The 16,462-nt window shown below is 66.5% G+C and overlaps 3 protein-coding genes and 1 long non-coding RNA gene across 5 annotated transcripts; 1 reads left to right on the top strand and 3 right to left on the bottom strand.

The window, feature by feature from the left end:
- The first annotated feature begins 16 nt into the window (after positions 1-16).
- On the top strand, positions 17-2,450 carry LOC135576359 (uncharacterized). The gene is made up of 2 exons (XR_010468065.1): positions 17-266; positions 851-2,450. It is a non-coding gene; the product is annotated as an uncharacterized LOC135576359 (long non-coding RNA).
- Positions 1,502-3,234, bottom strand: ANKRD39 (ankyrin repeat domain 39). 2 transcript variants are annotated; one of them, XM_065041102.1, is made up of 4 exons: positions 2,307-3,215; positions 2,079-2,182; positions 1,785-1,988; positions 1,502-1,701 (listed from the first exon to the last, which is right to left on the bottom strand). In XM_065041102.1, the coding sequence occupies exons 1-4, from the start codon at positions 2,707-2,709 to the stop codon at positions 1,564-1,566; spliced, it is 849 nt and encodes a 282-aa protein (XP_064897174.1). In that variant the 5' UTR covers positions 2,710-3,215; the 3' UTR covers positions 1,502-1,563. The 2 variants fall into 2 exon arrangements, with proteins under 2 accessions (XP_064897174.1, XP_064897173.1); XM_065041101.1 differs by having other exon boundaries at positions 1,502-1,988; positions 2,307-3,234.
- Positions 3,235-3,338: 104 nt separating this feature from the next.
- On the bottom strand, positions 3,339-11,294 carry SEMA4C (semaphorin 4C). Its single transcript, XM_065041091.1, has 15 exons — positions 11,181-11,294; positions 9,238-9,379; positions 7,883-8,031; positions 7,725-7,787; positions 7,541-7,639; positions 6,766-6,862; positions 6,567-6,683; positions 6,323-6,474; positions 6,047-6,222; positions 5,823-5,967; positions 5,519-5,741; positions 5,324-5,439; positions 5,089-5,246; positions 4,936-5,006; positions 3,339-4,853 (listed from the first exon to the last, which is right to left on the bottom strand). Exons 2-15 carry the CDS (start codon positions 9,347-9,349, stop codon positions 4,027-4,029), a joined length of 2,505 nt encoding a protein of 834 aa, XP_064897163.1. The 5' UTR covers positions 9,350-9,379; positions 11,181-11,294; the 3' UTR covers positions 3,339-4,026.
- Positions 11,295-11,872: 578 nt separating this feature from the next.
- FAM178B (family with sequence similarity 178 member B) lies at positions 11,873-16,356 on the bottom strand. Its single transcript, XM_021300490.2, has 15 exons — positions 15,836-16,356; positions 14,674-15,035; positions 14,526-14,587; positions 14,353-14,451; positions 14,125-14,274; positions 13,943-14,048; positions 13,789-13,858; positions 13,605-13,710; positions 13,404-13,494; positions 13,107-13,283; positions 12,918-13,015; positions 12,562-12,652; positions 12,383-12,484; positions 12,208-12,285; positions 11,873-12,137 (listed from the first exon to the last, which is right to left on the bottom strand). Exons 1-15 carry the CDS (start codon positions 16,089-16,091, stop codon positions 11,982-11,984), a joined length of 2,004 nt encoding a protein of 667 aa, XP_021156165.2. The 5' UTR covers positions 16,092-16,356; the 3' UTR covers positions 11,873-11,981.
- Positions 16,357-16,462: the final 106 nt, after the last annotated feature.

Raw genomic sequence — 16,462 nt, 5'->3', positions numbered from 1 at the left:
AGGAAGGTGGGCGGGGCGCTGCCCTGCCGCCAGCGTCCCTTCAGTCGCCGCGTCCTCCTCCGGTGACACCGGGACGGCACCGGGGGCCTTGTCAGTGTGGCTCCTCCGAGTCCTGCCGGCACGTCTGTGGTGCTTCCAGGACGGGCTGAGGGGCAGCGGTGCCTGTACCGGTGCCGCTCGGGCTCCCTCCCGCCAGCCCCGGGCTGTGCGCCCTCTGTGGAGATGGAGATGGGGAAGGACGAAAATGGAACCTTCAGATACTACAGGTGAGAGCGGCCGGTAGCGCCGGACCCGCCGATTTGTGGGGTTCAAACGGAGATTCCCCCTGTGCTGGGCACTGAGGAGGCCGAACCGCAGATCCTGGGGGCAGTTTTGGGCCCCTCACACCAAGCAAAAGCTTGAGGTGCTGGAGCGAGTTGAGAGGAGGGAACGGAGCTGGTGAGGGGCTGGAGCACAAGTGTGATGGAGCGGCTGAGGGACCTGGGGGGTTCAGCTGGAGAACAGGAGCTGAGGGGAGACCTTCTGATCTCTGAACTGCCTGAAAGGAGCTTGGAGCCAGGGGGGTCGGGCTCTGCTCCCCAGGAACAAGCGCCAGGAGCAGAGGAAACGGCCTCAAGTTGCGCCAGGGGAGGTTGAGGTTGGATGTGGGAACAATTTCTTCCCCAAAGGGCTGTGGGGCATTGGAACAGGCTGCCCAGGGCAGTGCTGGAGTCACCATCCCTGGAGGGCTGGACAGACGGACATGAGGTTCTCAGGACGTGGGGCAGTACCAGGGGTGGGTTATGGTTGAACTCGATCTTATAGGTCTTTTCCAACCAAAATGATTCTGTAATTCTATGCTTTTTGGCAGGTTCCACCCATCCCCAACGTCTGCCCGGTGCCGCAGCTGCTCCTCACACTCGCCCAACTACTTTATCTTGGTGCCCTCATGGCGTCCAGGACCCCAAATCCAGTCGATTTGCCCAACACCATTGAACTGAAAATCATCCCCAGCAGCCAACTGCCTTCCTGAGCCACCACAACACCGCACCAGGTAGGGAGCCAGCTTGGCAGCACGATGGCAGCGGCTGCCCCAGTAGCCGTGCCCAACAGGGAAGCGCTGGGGGTTCTGTGGTGCTGGTGGAGCCACCTGCATCTGCGGTTCCTCTCGGCAGCGAGCAGCGGATCCCGGGCCATCATACAGCCACTAATTCAGAGTGTCCCCTGCGCAGCTCTCTCCTCCCCACATGTACGTCGTGCATCTCTCTCTCATGCATCTTGCCACGTTGCCCCGTCTCAGGGTCTGACCGCCATCCTGGGCACCATGAACTCAGCCCTGCTATTTCCTCTGCCACAGGTGTCACCAAACCATCCCACTGGGACAGGCTGAAACCCTTTTGCCTACTCCTCGGTGTCCCCAGCTGCTTGCCGGGGTGGGAGCAGAAATTTGGCTCCCTCATTGTGACACTCCCCACCAGGACGGGGTGAAACCGGCGCAGGGGACAGAGAGGCAGAGACGCCGTTGGGTGTCAGGGGCTGTGTTTATCCATCGCAGATGTTGTCCAGTGGCACTGGGTGTCCCCGTCAGGTGTCCAGCAGGTCCCGCACCGCTGGGGTGGCCACGTCGCGGGGACACCGGCCCTTGGTGTCGCGGATGCCAGCCAGCGCCGGGCTGTGCTGCAGGAGCAGGGCACAGAGCTCCCCGTGGCCTTGCTCAGCGGCCTGTGGGTGACGCATCTGTCATCGCCAGGGTGTGCAAATGCTGGCGCAAGGCCCGGGGGGGACATCCCGGCTGTGCCACCCACCTTGTGCAGGCTGGTGCGGCCGTCCCCGTCGGTGGCCAGCGGGTCAGCGCCGTGGGCTAGCAACAGCTGGGCGATGGGCAGGTGGCCACAGTAGCTGGCGCGGTGCAGGGGGGTGGCACCACCTGGCGTGCGGGCATCACAGCGGGCGCCGCGCTGCAGCAGCAGCCGGCAGACGCCCAGGTGGCCATTGCGGCTGGCATAGTGCTGGGGGGTGACAAGGGGACACGGGTGTTGGGGGGGGACGACACACAGGCACGGGGTCTGTCTGTCTGTCCCCTCTCCGTGCGCGTGTACCAGTGCTGTGTACCCAGCCAGGTCGGGCTGGCTGGGCTCTCCCCGCCGCTCCAGCAGCTCCAGCACCCGGGGTTCGTCCCCGTCCCGCGCCGCCGCCCAGATCCCTACGGGCACCGGGAACGGGGAGGGAGGGTGGTGGTCAGGCAGGACCGGACCCGCAGCCCTGCCCGTACCCCGGCCCTTGGCGTCCCCCCAGCCCCCCAGCCCTGCTCCCGGGTTCCTCCCGACCCCGCTCGAAGTCCATCTCGGGCAGGCTCTGGTGGACGCTGGGCACCGCCAACCGCGACGGGCAGCAGGGACCGGGCGGAGAACGGCGACCGGCCGCCATCGCCCCAACCAGGAATGGACGAAGGGAGCCGGAAAGGGCCGAAAGGAGCCGAGGGGAGCCGGGAAGGGCCGAAGGGAGCCGAGAGAAGCCGGAAAGGGCCGAAGGGAGCCGAGGGGAGCCGGGAAGGGCCGAAGGGAGCCGAGAGAAGCCGGAAAGGGCCGAAGGGAGCCGAGGGGAGCCGGGAAGGGCCGAAGGGAGCCGAGAGAAGCCGGGGAGAGCCGAAGGGAGCTGAGGGAAGCCGGGAAGAGCCGAATGAAGCCGAAAGGAGCCGAAGCGCCCCACGCCCCGAGCTATAGGGTGCATGCGCTCTCTGGACCCCGCCAGGGGGCGCCCCCACTCCCCCAAAACCAGCTATGTGGGGTCCCTGGGCTACCCCCCAACTATGGGGACCCAGGGGTCACCCCCCTGCTATGGAGTGCCTAGAGATCACCCGTCACACTTATGGGGGGTTCAGGCATCCCCACCCCCACAGCTGTGGGGTACCCAAGCCTCAGCCCTCCCACTATGGTGGGGGGGCAGCGCTCACCCCCTCTCCGGGGGCTCAGGGCCCCCCCGGCCCCGCTTCCCACGCCCCGGGCAGCTCCTGGCCCCGCTCCCAGGCTCCACCACCGGGACCCCGGGTGCTGCTTCCGCCCAGCTTCCCAGCAGGGCCTCCCCGAGGACCACCTCCCCCCCAGCGCCCCACACTGACCCCCGGCATCCGGGGGGGGGGGGCACGGGAATGGGGCCAGGCCTCAGCAGCCTCAGGCCCCGAGGGGGGCTGCCAGGCCACCCCCGCCCTGGGAATGGCGCCGCGATGCCCTTTTATAGCCCCAAGCGCAGCCTTTTTCCATGAGCTCAGCGGCCGGGGGGGGCCCAGCACCCTCCCCGCACCCCCCCATCCAGTACTGGACACAGCCCCTGCGGGCTTCACTTTTCATTTTGTTGTCTTTTTTTTTTTTTTTTTTTTTACTCCTTTTTATTATTAATATAAAAATACTCATGTATTTACAGCAAATAAATATATTTTGGTAACAAATAAATTACACTGGGGGGGGTTATACAAAAGGGGTGGCGTGCAGGGAGGTGGCAGGCGGGTGGGGGGTATTTACAGCTGGGACTGAGGGAGGTACAAAGTCCCACGGGGCTTGGGGGGGCTCCCCGGGGGGGCGACGGGGGTGTTAGAAAAGTTCTCAGGAAGAAAAACCCGATCGGTTCTTAAATCATCCCAAAAAAACATCCTGTGGTCACTACCTGGGACGGGGGGCTCAGTGGTCCCCAAGGCCGGTGGCCGTCCCCGAGGTTGGTCACTTGCCCGAGACACGGTACCGAAGGCGGATGCAGTGACCGAGAGCAGCTGCGGTGCCCAAGCCGGGCGCCGGCGCCCCGAAAATGCGTGACGCGGTGCTGGTGCCACGGCCCCAAGGCGGGTGCCGTGGTGGCAGTCCCCAAAACGGGTACCGGCGCTGGGGTGGCAGTCCTGTCCCCAAAACGGGTGGCCAGCGCTGGCATCCCCGCAACGGTTGCCGGCACCTGTGCCACAGCAGCCCCAAGCCAGGTGCTGGTGCTGAGGCGGGTGTCCCCGCAGTGAGTGCCGGTGCCCTGAGGTAGGTACGGCGGGGAAAACCACTGGCCGGCGGCTCAGACCGACGACTCCTCCGGGTTGGAGTCAGGCAGGGGCTGGCGCTGCTGCAGCTTCCGCCGCAGCTCCTCGGCCAAATCGGCGCATGGTGGGCGCTCCTCGGCGCCCAGCGCCAGGCGGATGTAGCCGTTGGAGGAGGAACCGCGCAGGGGACCCAGGTGGATGCGGGTGGGCGAGTGGAGGGGCTGCCCAGGGATGGCGGCGGGTGGCGAGGAGGCGCCAGGGGGGCCGCCGTTGCGGCAGGCAGCGTGACCCGGCACGATTTTGAGTGAACCGTCCGAGTAGTAGTAGCTGGCTGGGTCCCAGAGCTTCTCATCCGAGTCAGAGGCGGCGCTGGGGACGAAGCGAGGGCTGGGGGGCTCCTTGGGCAGCTCGATGGGGTACACCAGGGTGCTCTCGATGGCTTTGGCACCTTTGCCGAGCTCTTCCCGCAACCGCCGCCAAAGCGAGAACACCACCAGCACCAGCACCAGGCACAGCGCGCCCAGGCAAACTGCCACCACCCACACCAGCCCCAGGCTCTCCAGTGGCGCCCGCGTCTCCAGTGGCACCCCGGCGCCGGCCAACACCACCACTCGGTACACCTCACCACCCAAGCGGGCGCCCTGCTCCTCTGAGAAGCAACGGTACGTGCCGCTGTGCTGTGCCCCAGCTCCTGGCACCACCAGTGCCCGCAGCCGCGAGTCGTGCAGCACCAATGCCTGCTCAGCTGCCAGCGCCCGGCCCTCGAAGGTCCACAGCGCCTGCGCCAGGTTGGAGCCCAACCGGCATGTCAGCACCAGGTCGGTGCCGGCCACCACCGTCACGTTTTTGGGGGTGATGGGTCCTGTGGGAGAGGAGGTGCAAAGTTTGAAGGAGGCTCACATGCACCCCCGAGTTCCACGCGGTGTTTTGGGGGGGGGTCTCACCTTGCTTGGCTGCCTGCGGCAGGGTGCAGGCACGCGTATCCGAGCTCAGAACGTCCTGGACCAGGTGGGACCTGCGGGAGGAGGTGACAGAGGTAAAGGGGGGACCTTGCGCCACATTGGGGTGTCCCTCCCTTCCTGGGGAACCCCCCATACCCATTGAGGCCGTCGATGCGGACGCAGAGGCTGGCGTTGCGGCTCCAGGCGCAGTACGGATCCCGCGCCAGCACGCAGTCCGTGCACGACTGGTAGCGGCCACAGTCGGCCAGGGGCAACTGGGCCAACTGGAAACGAGAGCCGGCGAAGAGCAGCTTCTGCAAGGGCGGGAGAAGGGGTGAGGTGACAACCGGGTGACACGGTGACACTCCAAGCGCCCCGTGGCACTACTCACCTTCCGTCCGGCCAGCACCAGGCTCTCCACGGGCTGCGCTGGCTCAAAAACCTGCAGCTCTTCAACCAGATGGACACGAGCACCCAGGTTCAGCGCTTTGTGCACCCAACCGTCACCTGCGGGTCATGGCGGGTGATGAGGGATGTCCCCATGCCGGGAACCCTCCGGTGTCCCCTCCCCGGTGTCTCCCGGTACCTGTGCCGATGAAAAGCACCTCATAGACAGTGCCGTCCAGCCCGGTCACCCGGTCGACCACCAGCTGGGTGAAGTTGGCGTCTTTTTTGAGGAGGAGCGGGCGGCCGCGGTGTGGCAGGACGGGCTCGTCCATCAGCGGGTGCTTCTTGGCGAAGTTGAGGGTGTTGTCGGGCAGCTCGAGAGAGCTGGCGAAGCCGTTCTGGCGGTGCCAGTCGGTGATGCACTGGGGACAAGGGACGCCGTGAGGTGCACGGCCGCGTCCCCCACCTTCTTGTCCCCTCCCAACCCCCATGTTGTCACTCACTGCGCCGGGACGGGGACTTGGCACCTCATCCGAGTACCGGCCCCACTTCTGCGCCTGCTCCCGGTATTCCTTGTAGGGCCCCTCGAATGCCTTCTTCACCTCCAGGATGTGGTACCGGCAAATAGCCGAAACATCCACATCCCCCCTGCAAGGGATAGCGTGTGTTTGGAAGAGCTACCGGTGACAGGGAACCCCGGCACTGCCACGTCTCCCTGCGCACTCACCAGCGGGCCTGAAACACCCCAAAAAACGTGGTGTCCTGCCAATTGTCCCCTGGGAGAGTGAAGACGGCCTGGAGGCGGTTGAAGTGGAGCTGCTGCTCGGGCGCTGCGCACACCAGCCGAGCCTTCAGGAACGTCGTCCACTTCTTCTGCAGCGTGCGGGCGCCGCCAACGTCCCCCTGCGCACCCAACGGCATCAAGACAGGGCCACCATGCTCACCAGTGGAGCCAAGTCACGCTGGGACAGTGTCCCTGGCACGGGTTGTCCCCTTACCGTACCTTGCAGACGCGTGCCACGCGGGCCACCACCTGCTCGGCGTAGCAGTCGTACTCCACCGCCCGCTCGCTGAAGAAGAAGTAAACCTTGTCGTCGTCGCCGGTGCTGCTGGCCGCGCTCTCCTGCACGTAAGCCGAAGCCACAAAGTGGGGCTCTGCAGACATAGGGGGCAGAAAGGGGATGGTAACGCCGTGCCGTGGTTTGGTCGTCCCTGCGCCGTGTCCCCTTTTGTCCCCTCCACCATACCGTTCAGCCAGGAGGTGAGATATTCTGTCTTCATGGAGTAGTGGGGGCCCAGGTTGCGGAGGATGACAGGCTCCGTGCCCAAAAAGTTGTTGAAGGTGGCTGAGTAGAGCTCCCCATCTGGCAAGAGAGGGGTTAGGGAGGGGGTGGGGGGCACAGCGGGCACCCTCCAACCTAGCAGGTGCCCAGCAGTGCCACCTACCCACAATGAGGCCGGTGTGTCCCTTGGTGGGGTCATAGGGACACTTGCCCTTCCCGTCCTCAAATGCCACCGGGTCCAGGGTGAAGCCGGAGAGATCCTGGGGGGCACAGGAGTGGGTGGGGGTCCAGACACCCTCCCTGCTTCACATCCCCCCTGTGCCCAAAACAGCCCCAGGGAAGGGACAGCCCTGGAGCACCCTCTTGGGGACAGGGACACCCTCGGTTGATGTTCCTGAGGACAAGGACACCCCTGGAGCACCCTCTTGGTGACAAGGACACCCTTGGACCACCCTCCCAGGGACAGAGGAACCCCTGGAGCACCCTCTTGGTGACAAGGACACCCTTGGACCACCCTCCCAGGGACAGGGACACACCTGGATGACGCTCCTGGGGACAGGGACACCCCCCAGATGACCCTTCTGGGCCACAAACAGCTCTGGATGACTCATTATGGGGACAGTGGCACCCCTAAATGATGCTCCCAGGAACAGGGACACCCCCCCAAAGCCCCCCCCCCAGGCAGAGGGACACTCCTGGGACAAGGACACCCCCCCAGGTGACCACAGCAGGCACAGGAACACCCCTAACAACCCTCCAAGGGGACAAGGACACCCCCAGACCACCCTGATGGCATCAAGGCCACCCCTGCACCCGGAGATTCCCCTGAAGGGGGACAGGGACACCCCTGAGGCCATGGGATGGCTGCCCTGGACCTCACCCCCAGGGACGGGTGGGGGTGACAGGTTTTGGGGCCCCCCGGTGGGTGGGACACTCACAATGTAGGTGCACTTGGGCTGGAAGGCGTAGGTGCCGCAGGCGTAGAGGTGGGAGCTGTTGTAGCTCTGCAGGAAGCGCACATAGTTGAAACAGTCAGTCTGGGGGGGGGAAAACAATCCATTAAGGGGGTGACAGTGAGTGGGGGGGGCACACCGGGGTGTCCCCAACACCCCTGTCCCCAACCTGGTTGTTCTTGCCCTTCTGGATGCACTCAGCTTTCTTATCCACAGGGGCTTCCCAGGAGATCTGGGGACATAAAAAGAGTCAGTGGGATAGAAATACCCCCGCACCCCAAAAATATAACCCCCCTCACCCCAAATATACCCCCCTGGGGAACTCACCGCCGCCTTGAGCTCCACGGTGCCGGTGGCCACGGCGAACACGGCCTCGCGGGCGCCCACGTAGAGCAGCCCCTCGGCCTCATCCAGCGTCAGCGTCAGGTAGTGCGAGACCCCCCCCCGCGAGAAGCGCTTGGCCGCGTCCTTCAGCTCTGCAGGGTTTGAGGAGGGGGGGGACATGGGGACACCAGGGCAAGGCCAACACTGGCACCCCTCTTGTCCCCCCCGGCCCAGGCACTGCCGGAAGCCCCCCGGCCCCGCACAAAGGGCTCTTTGTCACCGGAGCAGGCGGGTGGCGGTGCCGGGCGAACACAGTGGCCTTTGGCGAGACCCCGTGTCCCTCCCCCGGCCGCCCCCAGGCCCTGCAGAAAGGCCTCATTGACCGGGAGGCGCCAGGCCCCCGGGCAGGGATGGGGATGCAGGGCTGGCACGGCATGGGGACAGCACGGGGACGTGGGGTGCTGGCACAGCAAAGGAATGGGGAGCGCGGGCATGCGGGTGGCACGGGGGGCATGGGATGGGGGCGGTGGCACAGCGAAGGGTGGGGGACGTGGCATGGGGATGCTGGTGCGGCACAGGGATAGGGGACATGGGGCACTGCCACTGCACAGGGACAGGGAACGGAGCAAAGGGATGGGGACACAGGGCATGGCAAAGGGACAGGGATGCCGGTGCTGGCACGGCATGGGGACAGAGCACATGGCACAGATGGGGACACAGGGTGCTGGCACAGCAAAGGAATGGCATCTCAGGGTGCTGGCATGGCAAGGAATGGGGACAGGGGACATAGAGAGGATTGGGGACAGGGAGCAATGGCAGGGCATGGGGACATGGCACAGGACTGGGGACACAGGGTGACGGCACAGCACAGGGTGAGGGGACACGGCACAGGGTTGGGGACAGGGGGCAATGGCAGGACATGGGGACATGGCACAGGGGTGGGAACACAGGGTGATGGCACAGCACGGGGACGGGGGACACAGCGCAGGGTTGATGGCAGAGCATGGGGACATGGCACAAGGTTGGGGCCAGGGGGCAACAGCAGGACATAGGGACATGGCACAGGGTTAGGGACCCTGGGCACGGGCACAGCATAGTGGACACAGGGCTGTGTCCCTGCGTGTCCCCCCTCTGTGCCCACAGACCCCAGTTTTGGGGCCACCAACCCAGGGGGGTCCCCACTATGCTGACAAGCTCAGGGCAGAGAGGGGACAGAAGCTGCCCGAGGTGGCGACAACTATAGCCAGCGCCATGTCACCCCAGTGTCAGCGAGGGACGGGAGCGACACACCCACCCTACTGTGCCTCAGTTTCCCCAAGCTGCTCCCCTCTCCCTGGGGGGACACACACAGTACTCACCGGCGTAGGTGACAGTTTTTCGGGGCACGGCGCTCCATGAGGACTCCGGGGGGGTGGCAGCGGTGGCAAGGGCCAGCAGCAAGGCGAGGGCCAGCAGCCGCTGGGGGACCATGGTGCCGGGGAGGGGGGGGACACACGCAGCCTGGGGGGGCACAGGGACACGCCCGGCCCCTGTTAGGGTTACAGAGCCGGCGTCACGCGGGCGGCGCGGGGACAAGGCGGGCATTGAGGGCTGGGTGTCACGAGGCCAGGGGCACCCCACGCAGCGGGGGGGGCCACACATGGGCCCCCCCTCACTGTGGTCCCTCCTCCAGTGGTGACGAGTGCTGGGGGGGTCTATAGAGGAGGAAACGGGCCCTTCCGCTTCCCACCCCACCCAGCGGCCCCACCTCACCCACCTCCTGCCCCGGGACCCCCCGGCACTGCCCGCTGGCCGGGGGGTGTCCCCGCTGTGTCCCCCCCCCGGGCTGGGCAGGATGCGGCCGAGAATTGTTCTGCGCTGCCCGGCGGGAAGCAGGAAGCCGGGGGGGTTCGGGGGGGCCATGCGCCAGGCGAGGAAGGATTTCCGGGAGGGTGGGGGGCCGGGAATAGGCCCCCCCGCCCCAGGCGTGGGAATGGGGGACGCCCCAGTTGGGCTGCTCAGGTGGGGGGGGTCGCAGGAAGGGGGGCTGGCGGTGCCAGGGGCATGGCCGGGGTGCCAGGGACACAGCTGGGGTGTCACGGTCATGGCCAGGGTGCCACGGGCACAAACGGTTGCCATGGGCACAGCTGGGGTGCCATGGTCATGGCCAGGGTGCCATGGGCATGGTCAGGGTGCCATGGGCACAACCAGGTGCCACAGGCACAGCTGGGATGTCACAGGCACAGCTGGGGTGCCACAGGGATAGTCGGGGTGCCACAGTCATGGCCATGGTGCCCTGGGCACAGCCAGGGTGCCATGGGTACAGCTGGCGTGCCACGGTCATGGCCATGGTGCCATGGGCACAACTGGGTGCCATGGGCACAGCCAGGGTGCCACAGGCAAAGCCGGGGTGCCACAGGAATGACCAGGGGGCCACAGGGACAGTCGGGGTGCCACAGTCATGGCCAGAGTGTCCTGGGCACAGTCAGGGTGCCATGGACAAAGCTGGGGTGCCACAGGCACTGTCAGGGTGCCACAGGTACAACCAGGGTGCCATGGACAAAGCTGGGGTGCCACAGGCACAACCACGGTGCCACGGACAAAGCTGGGGTGCCACAGGCACTGTCAGGGTGCCACAGGCACAACCAGGGTGCCATGGACAAAGCTGGGGTGCCACAGGCACGGTCAGGGTGCCACAGGCACAACCAGGGTGCCATGGACAAAGCTGGGGTGCCACAGGCACAACCACGGTGCCACGGGCACAATCAGGGTGCGACAGGCATGGTCAGGGTGCCACAGGCACAGCTGGGGTGCCAAAATCAGGGACAGCGTGTCCCAGGCACCATCAGGGTCCCCAGGCCACGGCCGGGGTGCCACGGGCAGGACGGGGTCCCGGGGGTCCCCGGTTTCGGTGCTGGACGCCTGGGGGTCCCACGGGGGGCCCGGGTGCCACGGTGCCATCCCGAGGAGGGGTTCCCCACGACGCTGCCATCCCGGGGGTGTCCCCGCGGCGATGCCATCCCGGGGTGTCCCGGCCTCACGGCGACACGCGGGACGAGCCCGCGACGTTGGGGGGGGAGTCGGTGTACCAACGGATCGGGGCGGGGGGGTGGTCCCCGTTACCGGAGCGGGGTTCCAGCCCCCACAGCAGCGCGATAAGGCGGCGATACCGCCCGGGATGCCGGTCCCGATCGCCGGTACCGGGAGGAACAAAGCGCCTCCCCCTCCTCCCCCCGCCCCCGCGGCTCCGCCACAACAATACCGGGGCGGGGCGGGGGGGGCCGGGGCGGGCCCGGCGGGGGCTGGGGGGGCCCGCACTCACCTCGGGGCGCGGCGGCGGCGGCGCGGGGGGGGGCGGCCCGGCCGGGGCGGCGGGAGCGGCGGGAGGCGGCGGTCGGGGCGGCGGTGGGTGCGCGGCGCGCGGCTCCGCGAGGCCCCGCCCAGCCCTGACGTCACGGCCGCCCCGGCGGGAGGGGGCTCGGGTGGGATCGGAACAGATCGGCTGGGATCGGATCGGATTGGCTTAACCCGGACCCGCTCGGCCCCGGCTCGGCTCAACCCGGCTCGTTTAAGGCTCAGCTCAGCCCATTTCGGCTCAGCTCCGTTTGGCTCAGCCCAGTTTGGTTCATCTTAACCAGGCTTGGCTCAGCCTGGTTTGGCTCGGCCCAGTTTGGCTCAACCAGGCTTGGCTCAGCCCAGCCCAGTTCAGCTCAGGGTAGCTTGGTTTAAACCAGATCAGGTCATCCCAGCTTGGCTCAACCTGGCACAACTCAGCCCAGTTTGGTTCAAGGAGGCTCAGCTCAGTCCAGTTCAGCTCAGCCTAGTTTGGTATAACCCAGTTCAGCTCAGCCCAGCTTGGTGCAGCCAGGCTTGGTCCAGCCCAGTTCAGGGCAGCTTGGCCCAGTCCAACCCCATCCACCTTGGTCTGACCAAACTCAGCCCAACCCACCTAGGCTCAGCGGGTGCAGGAACAATGGCACTCTTTGGGGTGCTAATGGCCACCGACACTGCTCCCAAAAACACACAGGCGCAGGAGGATCTACAGGTGTTTATTGGGTTCAGGGGGTACCCTGGGGCACCCGAGGGTGCCTGGGACGCCCCGGGACAGGGAGTGGGGACAGGGTCAGGGACCCCCGCCCTGCGCCAGCATCTCCTGCCACTTGACGTAAAGGAGAATGGCCAAGCCCTTGAGCTGGGTGCGAAAGAGGAGCTGGGTGCTCTCACGCAGGCCCCTCCCGAAAAGCTGGTCCAGCCTGGCACAGAGCAGCTCCAGGTGACCCTGGGGGGACAGGCGGGGGAGTCAGGGACACAGGGGAACGCCCGGGTCACCCCCAGGGCCCGGCGCTCACCCGCTGCTTGGCCGGCGGCTGCTCAGTGCCCACCACGTTGCTGGCGAGGAGGAGGAGGCTGTAACTCAGGTAACAAGCCTGAGGGGAGAGCAGACACGAGGGGGTCACCAAAAGGGACGTGGGGGACATGTGGGGTGCTTCACAGCACCCATTTCCCAGCAAGGGGAGCACCCACCTCCCAGTCAGGGTCCGCGGGCTCCTCCAGACCCCCGGAGAGCATGAGGCTTCGCAGGGCATCTGGTCGTGCCAGCACCAGGAACCGGCACAGCACCTGCAGCTGCGGGGACAGCGAGTGTCAGGGTACCCTGGGGTGGGTGAAAAAACCCCAGGACGGTCCTACCTGGGTGCACCCACCTCTGCGTGCGCCTCGGGGGGTGGCACCACACCTGGTGGCTCCCCCAGCAGCTGGGCCATGGCGTGAAGGCTCAGGTGCCGGCGAAGCTCCCTGGAGAGAGGGAGGGAAAAGCGTGAGGGAGGGTCCGGCGTGTCCCCAGTGTGCCTGTCCCCACCTCTGTGCCCACCACCGCCATCCCCTGGTGCCCTCCGGACACCTGCGGCGGTGCCAGCAGCCGGATCCTGCCCGCTTTGTGCCTGTGCAACCAGCTGGAATAAAAGAATTAAGAGGCAGACGCATCGCAGCCCGCCCAGCCCTGGCACAGCGCCTGGTGGCATGCGGGTGGCAGGGGACACCGCTGCTGGCTCTGCCATACCTGTCCCTGCCCGTGAGATCCGGCAGCAGCTGCGTGAGCGCAACCAGGTTGTGGTGGTGGCGAGAAAGCTGGCACAGGTCCCGGCAGAGCGCAGGCAGCTGGGGAGAGAGTGGGACACTGAGGCAGCGACCTTGGGGAGGGGTGACAGGGTGGGCAGCGGATGAGGGGACACCCTTTGTCCCCCCATACCTGCTGATGCCAGTCGTGGATGCCCTGGAGCAGGTAGTGCAGGAGAACCTGCACCTCGGGCAGCGGCTGGCAGCGCAGCGCCCGGTCCAGGCCCAGGAAGGACAGGAGGGTGACGAGGGACAGGCGGGCGCCGTCAGGGTAGTGACACGGCTGGGTGACCACGCACAGCGCCAGGAACTGCGGGAGGAAGGTGATGTGTGACCCCAAAGCCCAAAGGAACAGGCTGGCATGGGCGGAGCTGGCATCAGTGCCGCGTGCCCAATTAGCAGGGCAGAGATAACGAAGTGGCGGTGTCACCTTGCAGATGGCACCGAGCTGTGTCACCAGGGCCAGTGTGTCGGTGGCACCAGGGCTTGCTGGTCTCAGGGAGCAGGATGGCTCCAGGCTCCTGTGGGGACAAAAGGGAGGTGGCAGGGGGGTAACAGGGTGGGCAGCAGCGCCTTTGCCATGGTGGGGACACCCATGGGGACACAGCCACCCCCTGCCCACTGTGGTCACCTCCCATCCGTGGGGTGCAGCTCGGGGGGCAGGAGGGGAGTCAGGTCAGCACCGAGCTGGGTGAATGCTTCACTGATCTCCTGCACCGTGGGGCACCAGCGCTCGCCTGTGGGCAAGGGGACAGTGACAATGGGCAGGGGTTTGGGGACATCCCCCCACTGTGGCAGCCACCCACCACGCTCACCCTTGGTGCTCAGCCAGATATCACACAGTGTCTGGGCAGCGTTGGTGGTGTCGGGGCAGAGCGTCATCAGCTGCCAGAATAAAGAAGGTGACAAATAAAGAGGTGACAGGGTGGCAGGGGAGGAGGGGACACCAGGCAGTGACAGTGGCCTCACCTGGAAGAGCCAGCGCAGGACGGGCGGCGGGCAGGTGGGCAGGCAGTTGTACAGCAGGCTCAAGCACCCATTGCGGACAAACGCCACCTGCCAGGCGGGCGATTCACTGTGGGGGGCACAAAGGGGGTGAGTGGGACTCTGCCTGTGTCCCCTGTCCCCCCCGTCACCCCGATATGTCCCACCAGAAGAAAAGCGCCTCCAGGTTGTTCCGTGACTCCAGCCCACGCGTGTCCAGCAGGGGCAGCAGCACCGGGCGGGCGCAGAAAACGGGTTCCCCAGGGTGCACCGTGGGGATGAACCGCGGCTTCACGGCGAAACGGGCCAGGATGTCCCTGCAGGGGTGGGACGGTGGTGTCAGGTGGGGAGGGGACACCGCGGGGACTCCCGAATTCCAGTACCCGTGCCGGTACCGGTGCTCCTCGGACAGCTCGGTGTCCTCGTCCAGGGACTCCGGGGAACTGGTGTCATCTGCACGTTGCTGCACCAGCGCGGCCACCTGGTCCTGCTCCCTGCCACAGGGGGGTCAGCACAGGGTGGGGACACCCTGGGGTGCCCCCCGTGTCTTTAGGGTGCTCATCTTTACCTCTGCTCCTGGAATGGCGCATCCAGGCTGTTGGCGAGCGGATCTGGCCACGGGGACATCACCTAAGCAAGGTGACATGTCGGTGGGTGCCACAACGCCCAGTGGCACTGGGATGTCCCCAGGGACCCCCCCTTGGGCAGGGACTGACCTGCTGGTGTCTGGGGGGGCTTGGGGACGTGTACCCCGCCAGCAGCATGTCCCTCAGTGGGATCAGCTCCTCATCGTCCTCGCTGTCTGTGAGGGACACCCTGTCCCTCACCGTGCCCGGCGAGTTTCCCCATGAGCTCCTGCCGCCCATGGCACGCTGCTCTCGGTCACTGTCACCCCCTGGGGACCCCGCAGCCACCTCTGGCAGCGTTGGGATGACCCCGGAGCTGTCTGATGTCACCGGGGACGGTGGGGAGCTGGTCACATCCTGCCGGTGGGGCTGGGGCTGAGCGGGGCTGGGTGGCCGCCGGGCTCTGCTCACCCGCTTCTTGGTGCCAGGAGACTTCTTGGGGCGCCAGGGGGCTGTGGGGACAGTGCAGGGGTCACAACAGACCCCTTGGGGCACAGGGAGAGCTGTGGGGACAATGTGGGAGTGACAAGGGCCCTCCCTGGGGTACCAGGGGGCTGTGGGGACAGCACAGAGGTGACCAGGGGTCCCCCTGGGGCACAGGGGTGGCCATGGGGACTGTGTGAGGGTGACCAGGGTCCAACTTAGGGCATGGGGAGGGCCATGGGGACAATGTGGGGGTGACAAGTGCCCTCCCAGGGTTCCCATTGGGGCACAAGGAAAGTCCCCATGGACAATATGGGGGTGACCAGGGTCTGCGTTCGGGCACAAGGGCCATGGGGACAACGCAGGGGTGACCAGGGTCCCTGTTGTGACACAAGGAAGGGCTGTGGGGCAATGTGGGGGGGGACCAGGGCCTATGTTGGGGCACAAGGAAAGTCCATGGGGACAATGTGGAAGTGACCAGTGACCCCCAGGGTCCTATTTGGGGCACAGGGAAGGTCACAAGGACGATGTGAGGGTCACTAGATTCTGCATTGGGGCACAAGGGCCATGGGGACAACATGGGGGTGACCAGGGTCCCTGTTGTGACACAAGAAAGGGCCATGGGACAACGTTGGGGTGACCAAGGGCCCACTTGGAGCACGGGAAGGGCCCTGGGGACAACGTGGAGGCACCCAGGGCCCCCACTGGGGCACACAGAAGGGCTCTGGGGCCAATCTGGGGGTGCCCAAGGTCCCCTCGGGACACTGTGCGGCCACCAACGGGGTCACCGCCCCCCTCACACCCATCCCCGGGGCAGGCCCGCGCTCACCTCGCACCCCTCTAGCTCCCCGCGGGCGGCAGAAGCCCCGGGGGGGGCTGTGCGCGGGGCTTGGGGGCCACGGCTCCAGCAGGCCGGGGGGCGGCCCAGCCACGGGGCGGCCCACAGGGAGGTTCTTGTGGGCGCGGAGCTGCTGGTAGCGCTGGAGACTGTCCTGGAAGCCGAAGCTGAAGAGACCCGAGCGGGGGATGCGAGCGGAGGAGAGGGGGATCTGGTACCAGCGCAGCTCCTCGGGGTGCGGGGCCATGGCAGGACCGGCTCCTCAGGGGACACCGCGGAGCTGCGGCCAAGCGCCCGCCATGCGGAAAGGGGCGGGGCTGCGAGGAAAAGGCGGGGCTTACGCGGCGGAGAGCCAATAGGAGGCGGGCGGGCTCGGAGAGGTGACTCCTCCTCCCGCCGCGGCGCTTTCGAAGCCTCAACTGTCAACGGCTCAACCGGCCAATCGGAGCGCGCGAAGGCGGTTGAGCCAATCGCGGGCGTTTCTTAGCGCGGGGAGCGGCCGAGCGAGGCGCTACCAGCCAATCAGAACGGGAGGGGGGGTGGAGCCTCACCACCTCCCCCTCCCGCAGCGGTGCATTCTGGGAGTTGTAGTCTGTGGGAGCCGCGGGGCACGCTGGG

The sequence above is a fragment of the Columba livia genome, chromosome 25 (assembly GCF_036013475.1).
Source record: "Columba livia isolate bColLiv1 breed racing homer chromosome 25, bColLiv1.pat.W.v2, whole genome shotgun sequence".
Classification (NCBI taxonomy): domain Eukaryota; kingdom Metazoa; phylum Chordata; class Aves; order Columbiformes; family Columbidae; genus Columba; species Columba livia.
This window is presented reverse-complemented; position numbering and strand designations above follow the sequence as displayed.